This window comes from Myotis yumanensis, unplaced genomic scaffold (assembly GCF_028538775.1).
Source record: "Myotis yumanensis isolate MYYU_CA2020_CCGP unplaced genomic scaffold, mMyoYum1.0.hap1 SCAF_16, whole genome shotgun sequence".
Lineage (NCBI taxonomy): Eukaryota > Metazoa > Chordata > Mammalia > Chiroptera > Vespertilionidae > Myotis > Myotis yumanensis.
In genome coordinates, this window is record NW_027223767.1 from 19556159 (window position 1) to 19573122 (window position 16964).

General features: G+C 56.8%; 1 protein-coding gene across 4 annotated transcripts in view; it reads right to left on the reverse strand.

Annotated features, from left to right (window-relative positions):
• Window positions 1-16964, reverse strand: part of ABR (ABR activator of RhoGEF and GTPase) — a 188960-nt gene that overhangs the window by 52368 nt on the left and 119628 nt on the right. For all 4 annotated transcript variants that reach the window (XM_070393446.1, XM_070393447.1, XM_070393448.1 and 1 more), the window contains 5 exons: window positions 12534-12641; window positions 9578-9638; window positions 4617-4669; window positions 3905-4045; window positions 1743-1864 (listed from right to left, as the gene is read on the reverse strand). In XM_070393446.1, the coding sequence (XP_070249547.1) occupies window positions 1743-1864; window positions 3905-4045; window positions 4617-4669; window positions 9578-9638; window positions 12534-12641 (485 nt within the window). The remainder of the gene's footprint in view (window positions 1-1742; window positions 1865-3904; window positions 4046-4616; window positions 4670-9577; window positions 9639-12533; window positions 12642-16964) is intronic.

Genomic DNA, 16964 nt, shown 5'->3' on the forward strand with positions numbered 1-16964 from the left:
TAACTATTGCCCGTCCCACACTCTCCCCTCCCTGCCGGCCTATCCGTACTTAGCTCACACTCATTACCCTTTAGGCTAGAGATGGAATATAAATGTTATTTTGAATGCCCACACTGATCCATAGAGGTCCCGGGGGGTACCGGGTGGAGGATTATAAAGCCACGTTCAAGCCCGGTGTGCAACAGCGCACTGGCTCACTGGTAATGCCCGCCACGGGCAAAGGGCTGAAGGCATTTGTGCGTTTGCTCAGGACGGCCATCTCTGCTTTAGAGTAATCTCAGGTCTCGTTCCAGGGAGTGACAACCTCTCCTCCTCTCACCTCCCCCAGAGCCGAGGTTTGCACCTCTCCTCCTGGTCCCTTAGTGTTACTCACTGTCTAGCCCGTGGACTGACTGTGCGCGAGCATACTTGGCACACAGTAGGGGAAAGAAGGTGGGGTGAATACTGAACAACCTTTTCTGCTCGTGGCGCAGAGCGGACCCATCTCACTAGGTACAGAGATGGAGGTGAGGTGGACACAGGCTTCCAGGCTGGAGTGAGGTTCAAATCCCATCTCCTCCACCCGCAGGTGTGCGACCTTGGGCAGCTTCTGTGACTACCCTAGTCTTTTCTGTCCGTGAGGTGCGGACAATAATACCTACTGTATAGAGTTGTTGGGACGATGAGAAATAATCTATTCAAAGCATTTGTCATGACACCTGGCGGGCAGAACCGCTCAACAAAAATGACAGCAGCGGGTTTAATGAATATTCACTGACTCATAGTTAGCAAAAACGTAGAGCTGTCCGATAAAAGAAGAATGCCGAAGGAAATCACGGCATATCCACTCGTAACATCACGCAGGAAAGTGAAACGATGATTATGAAGATTAGGCAGCCACAGGGAAAATGCTTATGACGTGAAATGAACACAGAGCCCCAAATTGGGTATTCACTCTGATTACAAGTATATGAAAAAACATAAGGACATTAAAAAAAAAACCGAAAGGAAATATAGCAGCAGGAGACTGATGCTTATGTTCGGATGGGTGATGGGTTTTTTTTTGTTTGTAATTTGGTTATATTATCTTTATAATTAAAAACAATTTATTTTTAGAAAAAGGCTATGCAGTAAAATGGAATTAATTAATACGTTTTTAAAAGGAAAAACTGCCGAAACCGGTTTGGCTCAGAGGATAGAGCGTCGGCCTGCGGACTGAAAGGTCCCAGGTTCGATTCTGGTCAAGGGCATGTACCTGGCTTGCGGGCACATCCCCAGGAGGAGATGTGCAGGAGGCAGCTGATCGATGTTTCTCTCTCATCGATGTTTCTAACTCTCTATCTCTCTCCCTTCCTCTCTGTAAAAAATCAATAAAATATATTAAAAAAATAAATAAATAAAAATAAATAAAAGGAAAAGCTATGCAGATTGCCCCAGCTTGTTAAAGGGGTTCTACAGGGGGCAGCAGGATGGGTCTAGTTCAGTGATGGCGAACCTATGACACGCGTGTCAGAGGTGACACGCCAACTCATTTTTTTGGCTGATTTTTCTTTGTTAAATGGCATTTAAATATATAAAATAAATATCAAAAATAGAAGTCTTTGTTTTACTATGGTTGCAAAGATCAAAAAATTTCTATATGTGACACGGCACCAGAGCTAAGTTAGGGTTTTTCAAAATGCTGACACGCCGAACTCAAAAGGTTCGCCATCACTGGTCTAGTTCCTCCCCCAACTTCGCACCCTGGCCTCACACAGACTCACCCCGCAGACGTCTTCTTTAGCTTGGCGCACAGTAGGACGTCTGTGAAGAGGAAGACGTGCCGCAGCTTCCGGGAGCCCTCCGACACTTCTACCAGGAAGCCGTCCTTCACCAGCTGCCGAGTCTGCGGGAGATGCACACCCGCCCTCCTGCTCAGGGGGGGTCAGCCCAGGGCCCAGCAGGCACTAGGGGCACCATCCAGCTGGGGGGTGGGCTGCAGGGAGGGGCCGCAGTGCCTGGTGGTCACATGGGCATGGGCTTGAATCTAGACTCTGCCACTTCCTAGCTGAGATCTCGGGCGAGTCCCCTGACCTCTCTTAATCTCAGTTAAATTGAGGGATGATGACATCAGCCCATAGGGAAGGAATCATCAAAACTGGTTTATGCAAAATGGCCCCAGTGCCCAGCACATTCTGTGGATCAACAATGGTAGCTTTAGCCCTAGCCGGTGTGACTCAGTGGACAGAGCATTGGCCTGCGGACCGAAGGGTCCCTGGTTCGATTCTGGTCAAGGGCATGCACCTTGGTTTCAGGCTCCTTCCCGGCCCAGGCCCTGGTTGGGGCACGTGCAGGAGGGAGGCAACCAATCGATGTTTCTCTCACATCGATATTTCTCTCTGTCTTTCCCTCTCTCCCATTCTTTCTAAAAATCAATGGAAAAATATCCTTGGGTGAGGATTAGAAAACAAAACAAAACCATGGCACCTTTACACTTTTCCGCAGCTCTCAACAGCTCGCACCCAGATGGACCCGAGCTCCGGTGACCTGGCTCCTCTACCCTGGAGCATGAATATCCCCACCCCCACCCCACAACCCTGCCTAAGAAGTCGTTCTAGCTTCAGTCCGACTTGACCTGCAGACCCTCTCAGGGCTGCTGATGCTACTACCTCTGAGTCAATTCTTCACCCGCCCCAGATGGAGGGGAGGCCTGGCCACCCTCTGTGGGGCTGCAGCCGTGTCCTCGGGAACCTGCGGCCACCTCCCACCTGGGCGCTGATGGTCAAGAACAGGACTCCCGGTTTCCTCCCTGCCACCCTCAGGAGCAGCAGAATGCCGGGGCTGTCCCCGCCTTCCGTGGGTTGTACACCACGTGAGCCACCTGTGCTACCACATCAGGTGAGCCTGTGGAAGGTACACCATCGGAACGATCTGACACTGCCAGTGCTGTGAGCCCTCCACAGAGCTTTCCCTCCCCGGAGTCAAACAAACCAGTGCTGTTCCCGGGTTTGCAAACCAGGCCTGGGAGCTGTGCGCCGGGACAGCCCATTAGTCACTCTCTAGATCCTGTCCCTCCCTCCCTCCCTCCGCAGGAGACACTGGGGACTCGTAAATGTAACGAAGGAGCATAAACCCAGCCAGCCTGCGCTCCTAACCACCACTTCATTACCTCTCCTGCACCGGAAGGCTGTATGTGGGCCAGGCTGCGGACCCGTGCCGTACCTGTCTCTGATTCTTCAAATTGCTTCCCTCCACTGCCCTCCCACCCCCGCCACCCTTCTGCCAAGAAGGGCCCCAGGGAACTGGAACTGCTGTGCCACCTCTAGGCGCCCACCTGGGACATCCCAGTAACCTGGCTGCCTCAGCCCCCTCTCCCACCAGCTTTTCCTGCTGTGGGGCTCCCTCCTTAGTTTCTCCCACCTGCTCGCGCAGGCTGATCAGAGGCAGCTCGGAGCTCCCACTTCCCCAGACTCCCTGAGCTCCCCCTGACTCCCCGAGCTCCCTCAGACTCCCTGAACCCCCTGAGACTGAGCCATTGCCGTCCAGGTTGGGCCTAAGGACATCATACTACCCATGAGGGGGGTGCATTCAAGAATGAGATGGGCAGAGCCCACCAAGTCCCTGGCATGGGGACGTGCATGGGGCTTGCAGACAGATAATCCCCACTGAAGAACCCAGCTCTGACACGGTGGCTAAGGGATCGTGTGCCAGACCTGGAGAGACTCCCCAGGCCTCAGTTTCCCCCTCTGCTGCAGTGGAGGATCATGAAGATGAATGAGACACTGAACTTGAAGCTGTTAGCCCCGGGCCCGAAGGCCTCTCCAGGGCTGGGAATGAGGGATCAGGCTGGAGGGGCACAGGGCACAGGGCGGCGTGCCCGTGCATCAGGGGAGCAGGGGTGGGTGACCTGGCCTGCGGGTGAGGCTGTGCTGGGTCCTGAGCTCACCTCCCCTTTGGGGGTTGTGACAGCAGTCCGGCGGGGGTCAATGTCCTCATTGATGCTGGACAGGAAGTTCTGGGAGATGCGGAGGGCGTCCTGCAGGAGTGGGTAGTCGGGGTGGTCCACGGGCGTGTGCTTCAGCAAGTCCTGGGGAGGAGAGGGTTGGGGTGGTGAGTTGAGAGGAGTTCTGGGGCTTAATAAGAAGACAGTGGGGAGCACTCAATTCTCACTAGAAGAGTTCCGAGGGGGGCACGCAGGGACCCACACTCATGCCTGCAAAATCTGAACTAAAATTAGGGGCAGCAGCAGGGGTGAAGGCAGTGGTGCGTCTTTGTTTTGCTGACGTCGTTACTCTTTGCCCCTGGGGTGTGGGGGAGCCAGGTGGAGCCTCATCTCACCCAGCAGCTGGGAGAGACACCCATCTGACCACCCACAGCTGCTCCCAGGACACTGGGGACCATCAGCCAAGGGGTGGGGCGGCAGGAAGTGCCTGCCTCCTAGGGTGCATCTGGCCAAATGTCAAGCTGAGTAGCCCAGTTATATGTAGGCCCTGGCCCGGCTGACGTGGTTTCCACAGGCCAGGCAGCAAGCAGGGGTCCAGGGACCTTCCGCCCAGTTTCCCAAATGGACTGTTCTCAGTGACTCCAGCACCTCCCCCCCTGGGCTCGGTCTCCCATGGGTCCTGACGGGTCCCGGCCGTGCAGGGGCTGACACTCACGTGCAGGACCAGGGTGCTCCTGGTGACGCGGTCGATGGGCTTGTAGAGCAGAGCTGTCGGGAGGGCAGGGAGGAGACGGGACAGAGGAAGTCAGGAGCAGCTTGAGGCCTCAGGAACCAGTCGTGCTCCCCGACCCGCCTCCCTCCCCGGCACGGACACCCACCCACACTCGTGGGTTCCGCAGCAACCTGCAGCTCCACGCTCACCCCAGGCACAGGCCGCACGGCAGGCGGACACACAGCCCTGGCAGCCGGGGCCCCTCCCGCCACATGTCATTTCTTCCAGGGCTGTCTCTAGACCTGCCCTGGCCTGACCGGACTCAGAGCAGGTGCAGGTGCTCCTCTGTACGCCCCTCCCCGAAATGCACAACTGTGTCCAGCCTTGCCCTCCAGAGCTCCAGCACACTCGGGGTCACACCTGGGACCCCGGAATGTGGAAGGAGACACGCTGCTCCTCCAGGGAGGGCAGCTCCCCCCGGCCCGATCACTCTCAGACTCCTCTGGCCCACGGCCCGGCACCGCAGCTGGAAATGGCAGGCTCCCTCTGACCCACGGTCAGCCTCCTCTCCACGGGGAGACGCATCTCCACGCACTCAAACCCCCAGACGAAACAGGCCAGGCTGAGGGAGGCGGGCCAGCTCCCCACAGAGAGGGTCTGCAAGCGGCCAGTGGCAGCTGAGGGGGCAGAGATTTCCTGAAGGAATGCCAGTGGGGCCTCTGGGAGCTCCAAAGAGACAGAAAAACGCAAGCTCAGCAGGGCCCCACTTCGCCACACCCCTTGGTGACCAGGACACCGAGTGAGGATGGCTGGGATTCAGCAGAGACAGGTGGAAGCGGCAGCTGGCCGACCAGTACTTCCCAACGGAGCTGCCTGCTGCTCGAGCAGCTGTGCCGGCCTCTCCCACACAGGGGGTTCGGCCTCGGTCCTGCACCTGGAGGCCTCTGGCCATGGGGTCATGACCTCTGTCCTCCGGCCATGGGAGCGATGAGGCAGGATGCCAGTCTGGGGAGGAGGACCCTAGACGGGGTGCCTACAGGGCCAGGCTGTGACAGGTCTCAGAGCTGATGCTCAGCCCTCAAACCACCAGAGTCCCCCAAAGCCCAGGATGGAAACCCCCTGTGTGTGGCTAAGCAGACGCTAGGGGAACAGTCTGCCGGCTGTGGAGAGGACGGGCTCAGCGGTGGGCCACGGGCCTTATCTGCAGTCTTTGCTTGGCTGCCCGTTCGAATCACTGGGGAGCTCTTAAAAGACACGGCTGCCAGCCTCCCTCTCCTCACGGCAGCAACTAAAGCCCAAACTCTGCCGGCTGGAACCTGGGGACCGGCATTTTTTAAGTCCTCACCCGAGGATGTTTTTATTGATTTTAGAAAGAGAGGAAAGGAAAGGAAGGGAGGGAGGGAAGAAAGAGCGGAAGAGAGGGGGGGGGAAAGAGGCGGGGGGGAGAGGGAGGGAGAGAGAGAGAGAGAGAGAGACATTGATCAGATGCTGCCTGAACACGGAATGAACCCACAGCCTGGGTATGTGCCCTGACCGGGAATCGAACCGGCAACCTTTCGGTGTACAGGACGATGCTCCAACCAATGGAGCCACACCAGCCAGGGCTCAGCATTTCTAAAAAGCGCCTTTGCTAATTCCGATAGAGGAACGACTGAAAGCCACTACTTTATGCACACATACTTCCTATGACTCATCTGTAGCCCTTTCTTAACTTAGCAACGTCTAGAACCCCTCCCCATGGGCGATGGGAGCCAGAGGGACAGGACAGGCTTGGGGTACCCCGGGACAGTGCGGGGAGAGCCCCATCATCAGCCCAGGGGGGACCCAGTCCTGAGGCTGTTTAGGGAATCCACCTGCGGCTCAGCTCATCCCGGGGGGAAATCACACCCTGAGCGCCCCAGAGACCCCAGAGAAAGTGCGAGTTCAGCGGACACCTGCCCGGGCGGGCCTGGCGTTTGCTCAGGGAAAGCTGATCGTGCGGCGTCAGCTCCCTCGGTCCCTCGGTCGGGTCCCGGCGGGGTAGAGGTTTCTGACTAAGCTCAGAGGTCTGCACAATGGTGTGTTGGGTTTCACGGGGGTTATTAATATGCCTGCAGTCACCTCCCAAGTCCACCTGATGGGGGCGTGGAGGGAAGGGCAGCTGGCGGAAGCGAGGGGAGAGGGATGTGCAGGGAGAAGGCCCAGGGGGCACAGCCACATGTGGGAGGAACCAGGGGAGGAAGAGCTTCCTGATGTCCACGCTTCCCTGGCTCCCCTACGCCTGCTTCCCCTGAGCACGCAGGCACGGAGCCCACCCTTCCCCCTTCCTGCCCCTGCTTCTCCCGCTCTCCCCGATCCTCGCCATGCGGTCCTGTTCCCAGAATAGACACCATTCACGTTGCAACACCTGCCTCTCCCCCTCCTCCAGGAAGCCTTCCCTGACCAGGGCTTTTGCAAACAAAACCCACAGTGTCTAAAAGTCAGACCATTGCCACGAGCAAGCTGGCTCCCTCTAGCCTGCTGGGGACCTGGCTCTGGGTCCGATGGCACTGGCTTCTCTGCATGCTTTCCTTGGGTTAAAAAGGGAAGGAATTATCACCAGCCCCATCTCACAGATGAGGAAACTTCTCCAAGGCACAGGGAAGTTAGATAACTTGCTCTTGGAAAGCTGCACCCGGAAGGTGCGGGCGAGCTGGCCTCTCTTGTTGCCAAGGTGAGCCCCTCCTTAGGGGCCTGGGCCACGCATGATTTCCCTTCACACCCCCCACCCTCCCCACAGAATCTGGCACGGAGCCCCGAAGAGCTCAGCAAATAACCACAAAGGCAGACATCGCCGCCGGAGGGAGCCCCAAGTTGCACAGTCTCCGTGGGACCCCCCCAGAGCCAGCATCCCTGGGAGGGGCCGAGAAGATTCTGAACAGTGTGCTCAGCAAGGGCACATTCACTCCTCACTCCCCACGGTGACGACGCTGACTTCAAAGGCAGCATCGCAGGGGCCGGAAGAACCCTGAAGTGCAGGTCCCAGGCCTGGGTCACTAAGACGAAGCTTCCTTTTGGGGAGGAAAGAGGAAGCCAAGGGCTGACCCCTCCTTTTCAGGGAGGCAGAGCTGAGACCTGACCAACTCCTAGGCCAGATCAAAAGGGCATCTCCCTCTGATCTTCAAACAGGCTGGTTCAAGTCCACGCTCCGCTCAACCCCGGCCTGTCCGAATCCGAGCTAAGGGACCGGCGCACAGCGTAGCTTCTGCCCAGTGACCAGACTCCCCGAAGAAGCTGCCCAGGGTTGCCTCCATCATGAGCAGTCCTGGACACAGGCCCTGGGAGAAGGCTAGGCACAGAGGTCTCTGGGAAAGAGCCCAGGACGCCCCATCGTCTCTCCTCCAGCAAACTGTACCTGTGTCTCCCCCCCGCCCCCCTGAGCCTTTGACAAGGAGCTCCAGGTTACCACGGAGATGTGAAAGCCAAGTGACCGGGAAGGGTGCAGACACAAAACGCCTGGTGGGAGGGAAGAGAGGGCCACTCCAACACCGGCGCCCAGCGGTCACACTGGACCCCGGGCCCCTGCCAAAGGCAGCCTGGGTCAGACCAAAGGCGACTCTTGCCTCCGAGAACAGGACCCGGCTTCCGCCACCTGCTTGCCTAGCCCCACGTCAGCCTCCTTAGAGCCAGAGCCTGGCTGACAGCATGTGCCTGTCCCAGGGCACCCTGGCTGGAAAAAAAAACCACAAAAAAAAACGGCAAAGAGGATACGTACTCCGATCCCCTCCATTGTAAGGTGGGTGGGCGAGCTTCACAAAGCACTCGGCTGCCACGCCCCCTGCCCGCCAGCATTCCCTGCCACTAAGTGCCAAGACCTCGGCCCCAGGTCTCCGTGGCCAGAAACCCCCTCCCTCCCCGCTCTCCCCAGCGCAGCGGCTGTCCCACCGCCCTGTTCTGAGCGGAGAGACCATCTCCTCTAGGAGCATGTGCGCTCTGAGCACACAATACCCTGGCCGCTCAGCCTCCTCTCCTCTCCCTGGAAACAAAGAAACTCCCAACTTCTCACTCTCCCAGGGGCTGGCACCCTCCCCGCGCAGGGCACTGCTGCCCAGGCCACCTGTCATTCTCCGACCGGCCCCGAGAACCCCTCTCCAGCCCAGGTTGCCACACCCGCGGGTACAGTCTTGTCACTTTCTGTCCTTAACAGCCTCTCCAGGAAGTTGCACACAGCCTCTCAAGCTAAGCCACCAATTCCTCGCCGATCTTGGGGGTGTGTGTGGGGGGGTGGGGGGGGTGGTACCTGGACCTTCTAGCCTGGCCCCTCCATTTCTAAACCATCCCTGCCCGGAGTGGCCCCCAGACTTCAATTTCAGGCTGGAAGCTGGCCAGAAAGGGGATCCAGCCACTTGCGTGCCCTCCCTTCCCTGCTGCTCCCCAAACCTTGACGGCCACATTTAAGCCCGCTCCAGCCAGCCCCCCAAAGGTGGGAAGACACAGCACCTCCCATGAGAGGGAGCCTGGGTTACCATAGGTGCAGTTACAGCAGAAGCGGATGATGAGGAGAATTTCCATGGCAGCCTCTGTCCCCACGGCGGGAGCCTGTGGCCATCGCTTCCCAGCTCCCATCAGCAGCCCAGCCACTCAGCCACCTTGCACGCTGCTGCTGCTGCACAGCCTCCGGAATCAAGCAGCCGCTTCAGAGTGCTCCTCTAGCAAGGGGGAGGGGAGGAGAGGGGAGGGGAGAACAGGGGAGGGGAGGGAAGGGGAGGGAGAGGAGCACGCGGGAGGAGGGGGAGGAGGGGGAGGAGGGGAGCTAGCTGTCGCTGGCTTCCTAAGGAGGAGCACGTTTGTAGCTGGCTGGCTGCCGGGGACAGAGGCTGATTCCTTGTGCGCGCGCTCACACACGCTCTCACACACGAACGTGCACACGCTCACACAAGCAGGGCACCGTCGTCCACAAAGCCAGACAAAGGACGGCGACTTAATCAGCCTGCCCCCCCACGCACCTTCCATAGTGACCGACGTGTGGCTGTCCTTGGAGTCCTTGGGACCTTTCACTTTGAGTTCCTGCCAAACAGAGGAGAGGAATCACTGCCTGGCCCGTCCCGGAGCCTGCCCACCCGCCGTGAGCGTGGTCCGAAGAAGGATCCCACACCCAGGGGCACAAAACGTAGGAGAGACACAGACCAACAGGCGAGAGCTTCCCTCTGCCTGGCTGTCACCTGGACGCCCTGTGCACACCCACGGTCCCCGGGAGCCTCGTGGAGGCCAGCAGCAGGGTGTGGGCAGGGGAGGCTCTAGGTAACAGACTGGATTTCCATAATGGTGCTCCTCGGACCTGTCCCCAAGCTCCTCCCTGCAACTTCCAGAGAATGAGCGGTGGCAGGAGCAGGGCCCCGCCCCCACCCAGCCCACACTTAGGGGTGCACACAGCCCAGGACACACAGGGTGTGTGTGGACAAGCAGCTGGCTCACCAGCTACTCCTGGGGGCATGAGCAGCTCTTGGGAGAAGGAGTGAGGGGTCCCACACATCTGCACAGAACAGGGGGGACACCGGGGTGGTGCACCGGGGCCAAGAGGCGAGTCCCCCAGGGCAGTCCGAGCTCCATCTTACCCTTATGGGGGGAGACTCACCCAGCCCCCAGCCCCACCTGACATCCCCACCCTCTGGAGCCTGCGCTAGGCCTTAGAGAGGAAATTGCAAGGGTGGAAGAGCCAACACCCCCTGGGTCCCCTGCAAAGTGACGGGCGGTGAGGGCTGGAGACAGACTCCCCGGCAGCTTATCTGAGCCAAACCTCTTTATCTGCCCTTAGAGAGGCCCAGCTCCAGCCCATGCTAACGGGCCAGTGTGGCCTGTAACTGGAGCCGTAATGCAATCCCCACTTCCAGGGCTGAATGCACAGAGCGGGGGGCCTCCAACGGGGGTGGGAGGGAAAGGCGGGAGTGAGGTGAGGCCAAGGTCAGGCACCGGGTGATACTGCCTGCTCTGCCTGGGGAGAGGAGATGCCCAGACAGAAGGGAGAAGGGGGTACTCAGCTCCTCAAGGCCGTCTCTGGCTGGAGTCTGGATTCCCAGCTTTAGGAATTTCCTCGGGCCCCCCACTCCAGTGCAGCCCAGAGGTATGACGTCACTCGCTGCCGTGGAGAGAGGAGGGCCTGATTGCAGTAATTAAGTGGCAGCGCCAGGAGGAAGCGCAGTGTCAGCGTGAGCCAGGGTGAGAAGCCACGGGCAGCGGACCATGGGCCTGGCTCTGCCCTTGGGGCCAGCAGGCTTCTGCTGACCACAGAGGATGGGCAGTCAACCCAGGCTAAGAAGAGACCCCCTGTGGGCCATATAGGGCTCAGGCACCCAGGCACCCATGGCAGGCCTCTCTGAACGGGGGTGGGGGTGGGGGGATCCAGTTTGTTCCCAGGAAGAACTGGCAGCCGTGAGGGGAAGCACCGTGTCTCCGGCCTCGTGACTCAGCACAGAGGGACTTCCCTAAGCCTCGCTGCGTCTTCTGAGGCTCAGGGTGACTCCCTGACCCCTGGGTTTGGGAGAAGAACCTGAGCCCAGCCCTCCTGCTGCCCCGGTAGCTGGGTGCAACAAGCCCAAGGTGGCCACCGATCCAAGCGCCCACGTTTCCAATCTGGCTTTTACTGGTGAACCATTTCACATTTTCACCTCCCACCGTCTGACTCTTGTGCTGCCTCTAGGTCAGTTTCAAACTTGTAACCCATAACTCCGGACGTTTCATGAAAACTACGCTGCATCTCACCAACGTTCCTGGCATCGGAGCCGAGAAGAGAAAGCAAAGGGTCCCAAGGGGACTGTGAGGCGGGGCCTCCAGAACTGCAGACGGAGCTCCCCATCCCTGGGACCCGAGGTCCTCTAGCCCCGAGCTCGGAGCTCAGTGCTCGGCCTGCGAGGCCAGCGGCTTGGGCCTGTCACTGACATCTTTCTGGCTATAAGGGTGAGCTGAGCTGTGCTCCCGAAGGCTCCGAGAGCCCACCCTGCCACTTCCTGGAGAGACAGAAATGTCGATGGCGGACAATGCCACATCTTTGCCCCGCGGAGGGGAGGAGCATGGGGCAGGGAGCACGGAGGGGATGCTGAGCTGCAGCAGCAGGGACAGGCGTATGCTCAGCTAGAGCAAGCTTGTTTCAAACATGCGGCCCGCCGCCGGGAGCTTGACATGCTTGAGCTAGAGGATCTGCAACGACTTCTCCACCGATGCGGCCCCGTCTTCTCTGTGTGTGGGGTTGCAAGGATCTGAAAAGACCACCTGGCCCAGACTTCCTCCAATCTTCCTGACACAAAAAAATCACCCAGGAAGCTTATTAAAAATAGACGCTTGGGCCCCACCCCAAACCTTCTGATCTGAATTTCCTGGGAAGGTGCCTGTGTCCCTGTGGTTTTTACCAAGCAAGTCTGGCACAAGGTGGAGGAATCCAGACACCTCCTTCTATAGAGACAAAGGAAGGGAAGTGACTTGCTCGAGGTCACTGCCGTGTGAGAAATACTGCCTTTTTTTTTTGCCTCCTCTGTTCTAACACAGAAAAACCTACAACAGAACGACAAAAAAATCAAACAAACTGGTGTTCTTACAGGAAGAGGGTAAATGTCAAGTGCACGAAAGCAAATGTCAGGCTACGTGGGACCCATCCGGGGAACCGCTCCCCTAACCCAGTGGTTCTCAGCCTCCTGGCCCTTTAAATACAGTTCCTCATGCTGTGACCCAACCATAAAATTATCTTCGTTGCTACTTCATCACTGTCATGTTGCTACTGTTATGAATCGTCATGTAAATATCTGATATGCAGGATGGTCTTAGGCGACCCCTGTGAAAGGGTCGTTCGACCGCCAAAGGGGTCGCGACCCACAGGTTGAGAACCGCTGCCCTAACCGGAAAGCAGGAAAGGAGAGGCCCAAAGGCTGGAAGGCCCTGCGTCGGGGGGCGGCCGTGCAGGGAGCTGCCCACCTCGGAGATCTTCTGGAACTGGTTGTTGGACTGGCTGCACTTCTCCGCGGTCTCCAGAGCGACTTTGTAGTTATCCACAAACGCTTTGTACACGCCAAGCTGGCTGGCCTGCGGGGGAGAGAGAGGAGGGAGAGAGGAGGGCGGGAGTGGGGTGGGGAGAGAGGATTAATGAATGGATGAGAGCTTAACCAGAGCACCTGGAGCTCCCTCAGCGCTGAAACTTCTAACTCGGCTCCAAGGGGCTAGCTGGGGACAGAGGGGGAAGGCGGGATGCATATACCACAGTATCCCTCTGAACTTGACAGTTTCCATGGAAACTAGCTCAGCCAATAAGGTTAACAAGGGGGTGCTGGGGATTAGGGGGAGCAGGATAGGGTCTTTGTTGGCACGCTAGAAATCCAATTCATGGGCAGCATTTGGCTTTATTTAGCATCATCAAGGTCTCTCAGGGTTTGAAGTCCCTTGATGCCCCACGCCTCTCTCACATCCTGGAATTAGTGGGAGCAGGGAGAGGCAGGGGAGGAGTGGGGTGGGCACGTGTGGGTGTGGCCTGCTCAGGGTTCCGCTCCCCATGCTAAGAGTGAGGGACTGCATTTAAAGGCACAGTCCCCACTTCCCTCAGCCTCTAGGTCCCTGTCCCGTTGCCCACAGCCTCTGAGGAGCCAGGGGCCCTGCCTCCCTACACACGTGCACGTGTGTCACACTGAACCTAACGCAGAGCTTTGCACAACTCGTGACCACACAGAGCCCCGCCTCCTCCGGGAGGCAGAACAGATGCCACCATCCCTTTCTGCAAAAGGGGAAACCGAGCCACGGCCACTCAGTCCCTCAAATATTTACGGAAAGCGTTCTCTGTGCTGTGCGTGCGCACTTCCTCTTAAGGGAGCAAAGGGTGGACACGAGAGCTAAAACTACAATAAAATACCATTTTACACCCATCCATCTGGCCAAAATTTAAACATTTAATGGTATCAAGGGTTGGCAAGAATGTGGGGAAATAGGAGCTTTTACAGGCTGCTTGTGGGGTGTAAATCAGCACCAGGCAAGGGTCCTAATCCATCTTCCCGTCCCTCTTCCCACGAGAAGGATAAAGGCTGGGTGCCCAGGCTGGAACCCAGCCCTCCCATCCCACTGCCTACGGGAGTAGCAGCACTGACAAGCTTCAAAACAAATGCTGACTGAATTGCAAAATATAAATATTATTTAAAAAGTACGTGCAATGCCATAAAAAGATACAGATATGTAGCAAAAACACAAACTGCAGCCTAGAAGGCTACCCATCAAATGCCTGCCAGCAGCTGCTCTAGGTGGAAGAGAAGGGTAAGAGGAAAGGGGAAGGGAGACGGACTGCATCTTCATCTGTAATGCTTTTTTTCTTTTTTGCTCTATTTTTTTTTACTTAAAAAGTTCTGCCATAGCCCCGGCAGGTGGCTCAGTTGTTGGAACATTGTCCCATACACCAAAGGATTGTGGGTTCAATTTCTGGTCAGGGCACGTATGGGAGACAACTGAACAATGTTTCTCTCACATCAATGTTTCTCCCCTCCCCCCCATTCCCCTCTCTCTAAAAATTAATTTAAAAAAATATATCCTCCAGTGAGGATTTAAAAAAAAAAAGTTCTGCCATATATCTCCAGAGCTTAACACCTGTTAATTCTGGTAGGGGAGCATACAGTTGTTAGCTACATTATTCTCCAGACTTTCTGGTTTAAATTTTTTTCAGTGATGTAGCAAGCAGGCTCTGCTTCTGTGGGGCTTCCTCGGGGCTCCTACCCAAGTGCTGGGGAAAGTGCCTGCCCCTAAGCCCTACCCTGGACCACTCTGCTTTTTTTTGCAGAATCCGTGCGCTCCTCAAGGACCCAAAGAGGTGAGGCCAGGGGCCTGGAGCAGCCTGGGCAGAGACAGAGCACGAGGAAGCTGGTGGCGCGGCCCAGGAAAGCCAGAGGGGAAAGTGAGAACCGGGAGGCTTATAGAGAGGACAAGATCAGAGCCATGCAGGTCTCAGCCCCCAGACAGGCCAGACTTAAAAAAAAAAAAAAAATCATCGTGGGGAGAGGCAGGAAGGGATGGAGTTCGTTTCCTCTTCCAGGGGAAGTGCTGGCCCAGTGGTGTCTCAAGCTACGGGAATGTGCTAGACAGTCGCTTCCTAAACCAAAGTAAAAACCATTGCTATTCTTCTTCCCGATATGCCTTGTCCTCTCCCCTTTCCCAGGAGAAGAAAGGCTGGTGCCCAGGTTGCAACATGACCCTCCCATCCCACTGCCTCCGGGAGTAGCAGGAGGTGAGCCAGAAACAGGAGCCCGGGCAGAGGCCTGAACGCAGGGTCCCGGCCATCCCAGGCACCGTCACCTCCATGGGACACCCTCCCCTACAAGCCCCAAGGCTCGGCCTGCCAGCGCTGTTGGCTGGGAAGTAGATGTTGCTTGGAAACAGCAGCTGGGCACCGGGGTGATCTCATAAAACAAACAGCAGAGACGCTAATTCCCTTCTCTCCACGATGGATAATCAAGTACCTGGAGACCAGCGTGGAAAAGCAACTGCCTCCAGATGCCCGGCCTGCCCCAGCCCCACCCGCCCTCCCCAGCTTGCAGCCCCAGGGGCTTCAGATGTGTTTGTGATGCTGGGGGAGGGAGATGGGGGAGCACACCCATGACCAGGCCCATGGAGCTGGCCCCAGAAGGGAGTCCCTGGTGACAGCAGGGTCCCAGTGACCAAACAGAGACAGCCCTTCCACTCTGCTCCGGGGTGTGCACCTCCCACCCTCTCATTTGGTCTCTTCTGCCTCCTGAGGTCTAAAGAGAGGCTGCCCCATGAGAGTCAGCTCAGGCTCCTGGGACCCGGCGTTCGCCATCCCTGAACTGGGGAGCACTCTGGGGCTGCCAGAAGCAGAAGCGTGGAATTCTCTTGCAACAACACCTTCTAGGGGGCCTCTTCCTAATATTAATAATAATAGTGATAATAATAACAACAGCCATGATAATGGCTAACTAGTGAGTATTTACTAACGGACTATGTTCCAGGCCCTGTCCCCAGCACTTTCCAGGTATTCCTCCCAAGAATCCAATGAGATGAACACTTTTACTGTCCTCACTTTTACAGATGAGGAATCCAAGTCACAGAGAGGTTGGGTGAGCTGCCTAACGTTACAGGTTCAATCTGTGGCAGAACCGGGATGCAAACCCAGCTGTGACCTTCCTCTAGGACAGTGGTTCTCAACCTTCCTAATGCCGCGACCCTTTAATACAGTTCCTCATGTTGTGGTGACCCCCAACCATAAAATTATGTTCGTTGCTACTTTATAACTGTAATTTTGCTACTGTTATGAATCCTAATGTAAATATCTGATATGCAGGATGTATTTTCATTGTTACAAATTGAACATAATTAAAGCATAGTGATCAATCACAAAAACAATATGTAATTATATATGTGTTTTCCGATGGTCTTAAGCGACCCCTGTGAAAGGGTCGTTCGATCCCTAAAGGGGTTGCGACCCACAGGTTGAGAACCGCTGCTCTAGAAGCTGTGCTTGTCCCTATAGCACTGCTGGTCTCTCAAGACAGACCTCACACCCTGTGCCGTCTTCCTCAATCCCTTCCACGTTCTCCCTAGTCCCAGTGTACCTACTCACTCACTCACTCACTCATTCATCCACTTATTCACTCATTCATTCAGCACTGGGCTGGTTCTGGGGGTTCTAATGAGCTTATGGTTTTGGGGAGACAGGCAATTATAGTGCTCACTGAGGGGATACCATAGGGGCTGCATGTGGGGAGGGCTTCTCCAAGGAGGTCACCTCTAAGCTGGGAACTGACGGGAAGAAGCCAGACCAGAGAGGGAAGGACATTTCAGGCAGCTAGAGCCACAAGTAGAGAGAGGTCAAGAGTGCCTGCAGTGTGAACTGAGAAAGTTCAGTGTCAGGGGCACAGGGGGCGGGGGGAGGGAGGGAGGCTGCAGCCAGAAGCCCAGTGTGGACAGAGGGTGGCATTTGAAGGGTCTCCTAACCATTTCTCAGTGCCCAGTCTTCATCCAGTGGGCAAGGCAGCCACGGAAGGGATTTAAGCAGGACAGGCCTGGCCAGGAGTTTTGATGACTCCCAATAACTCTCCTGTTAGGTAGACGTGGGAGGTGGATGGGGAGGTGGGCCTGGAGGCAGGACCCACTCATGAGGCTACAGCTGTGGTCCAGGTGAGGGCCCCAGAGCTGGTGGAGGGAAGCAGGTGGCCATGAGCATGAAAGAAGTGGATGTGGCTGGCGAGGATGTGGCTGGCGAGGAGAAAAGGGAACCCTAGTGCACTGCTGGGGGGAATGCAGACTGGTACAGCCATTATGGAAAACAGTATGGAGTTTCCTCAAAAAATTAAATATGAAACTGCCATTTGACCCAGTGATCCCACTTCTAGGAATATATCCTAAGAAACCTGAAACACC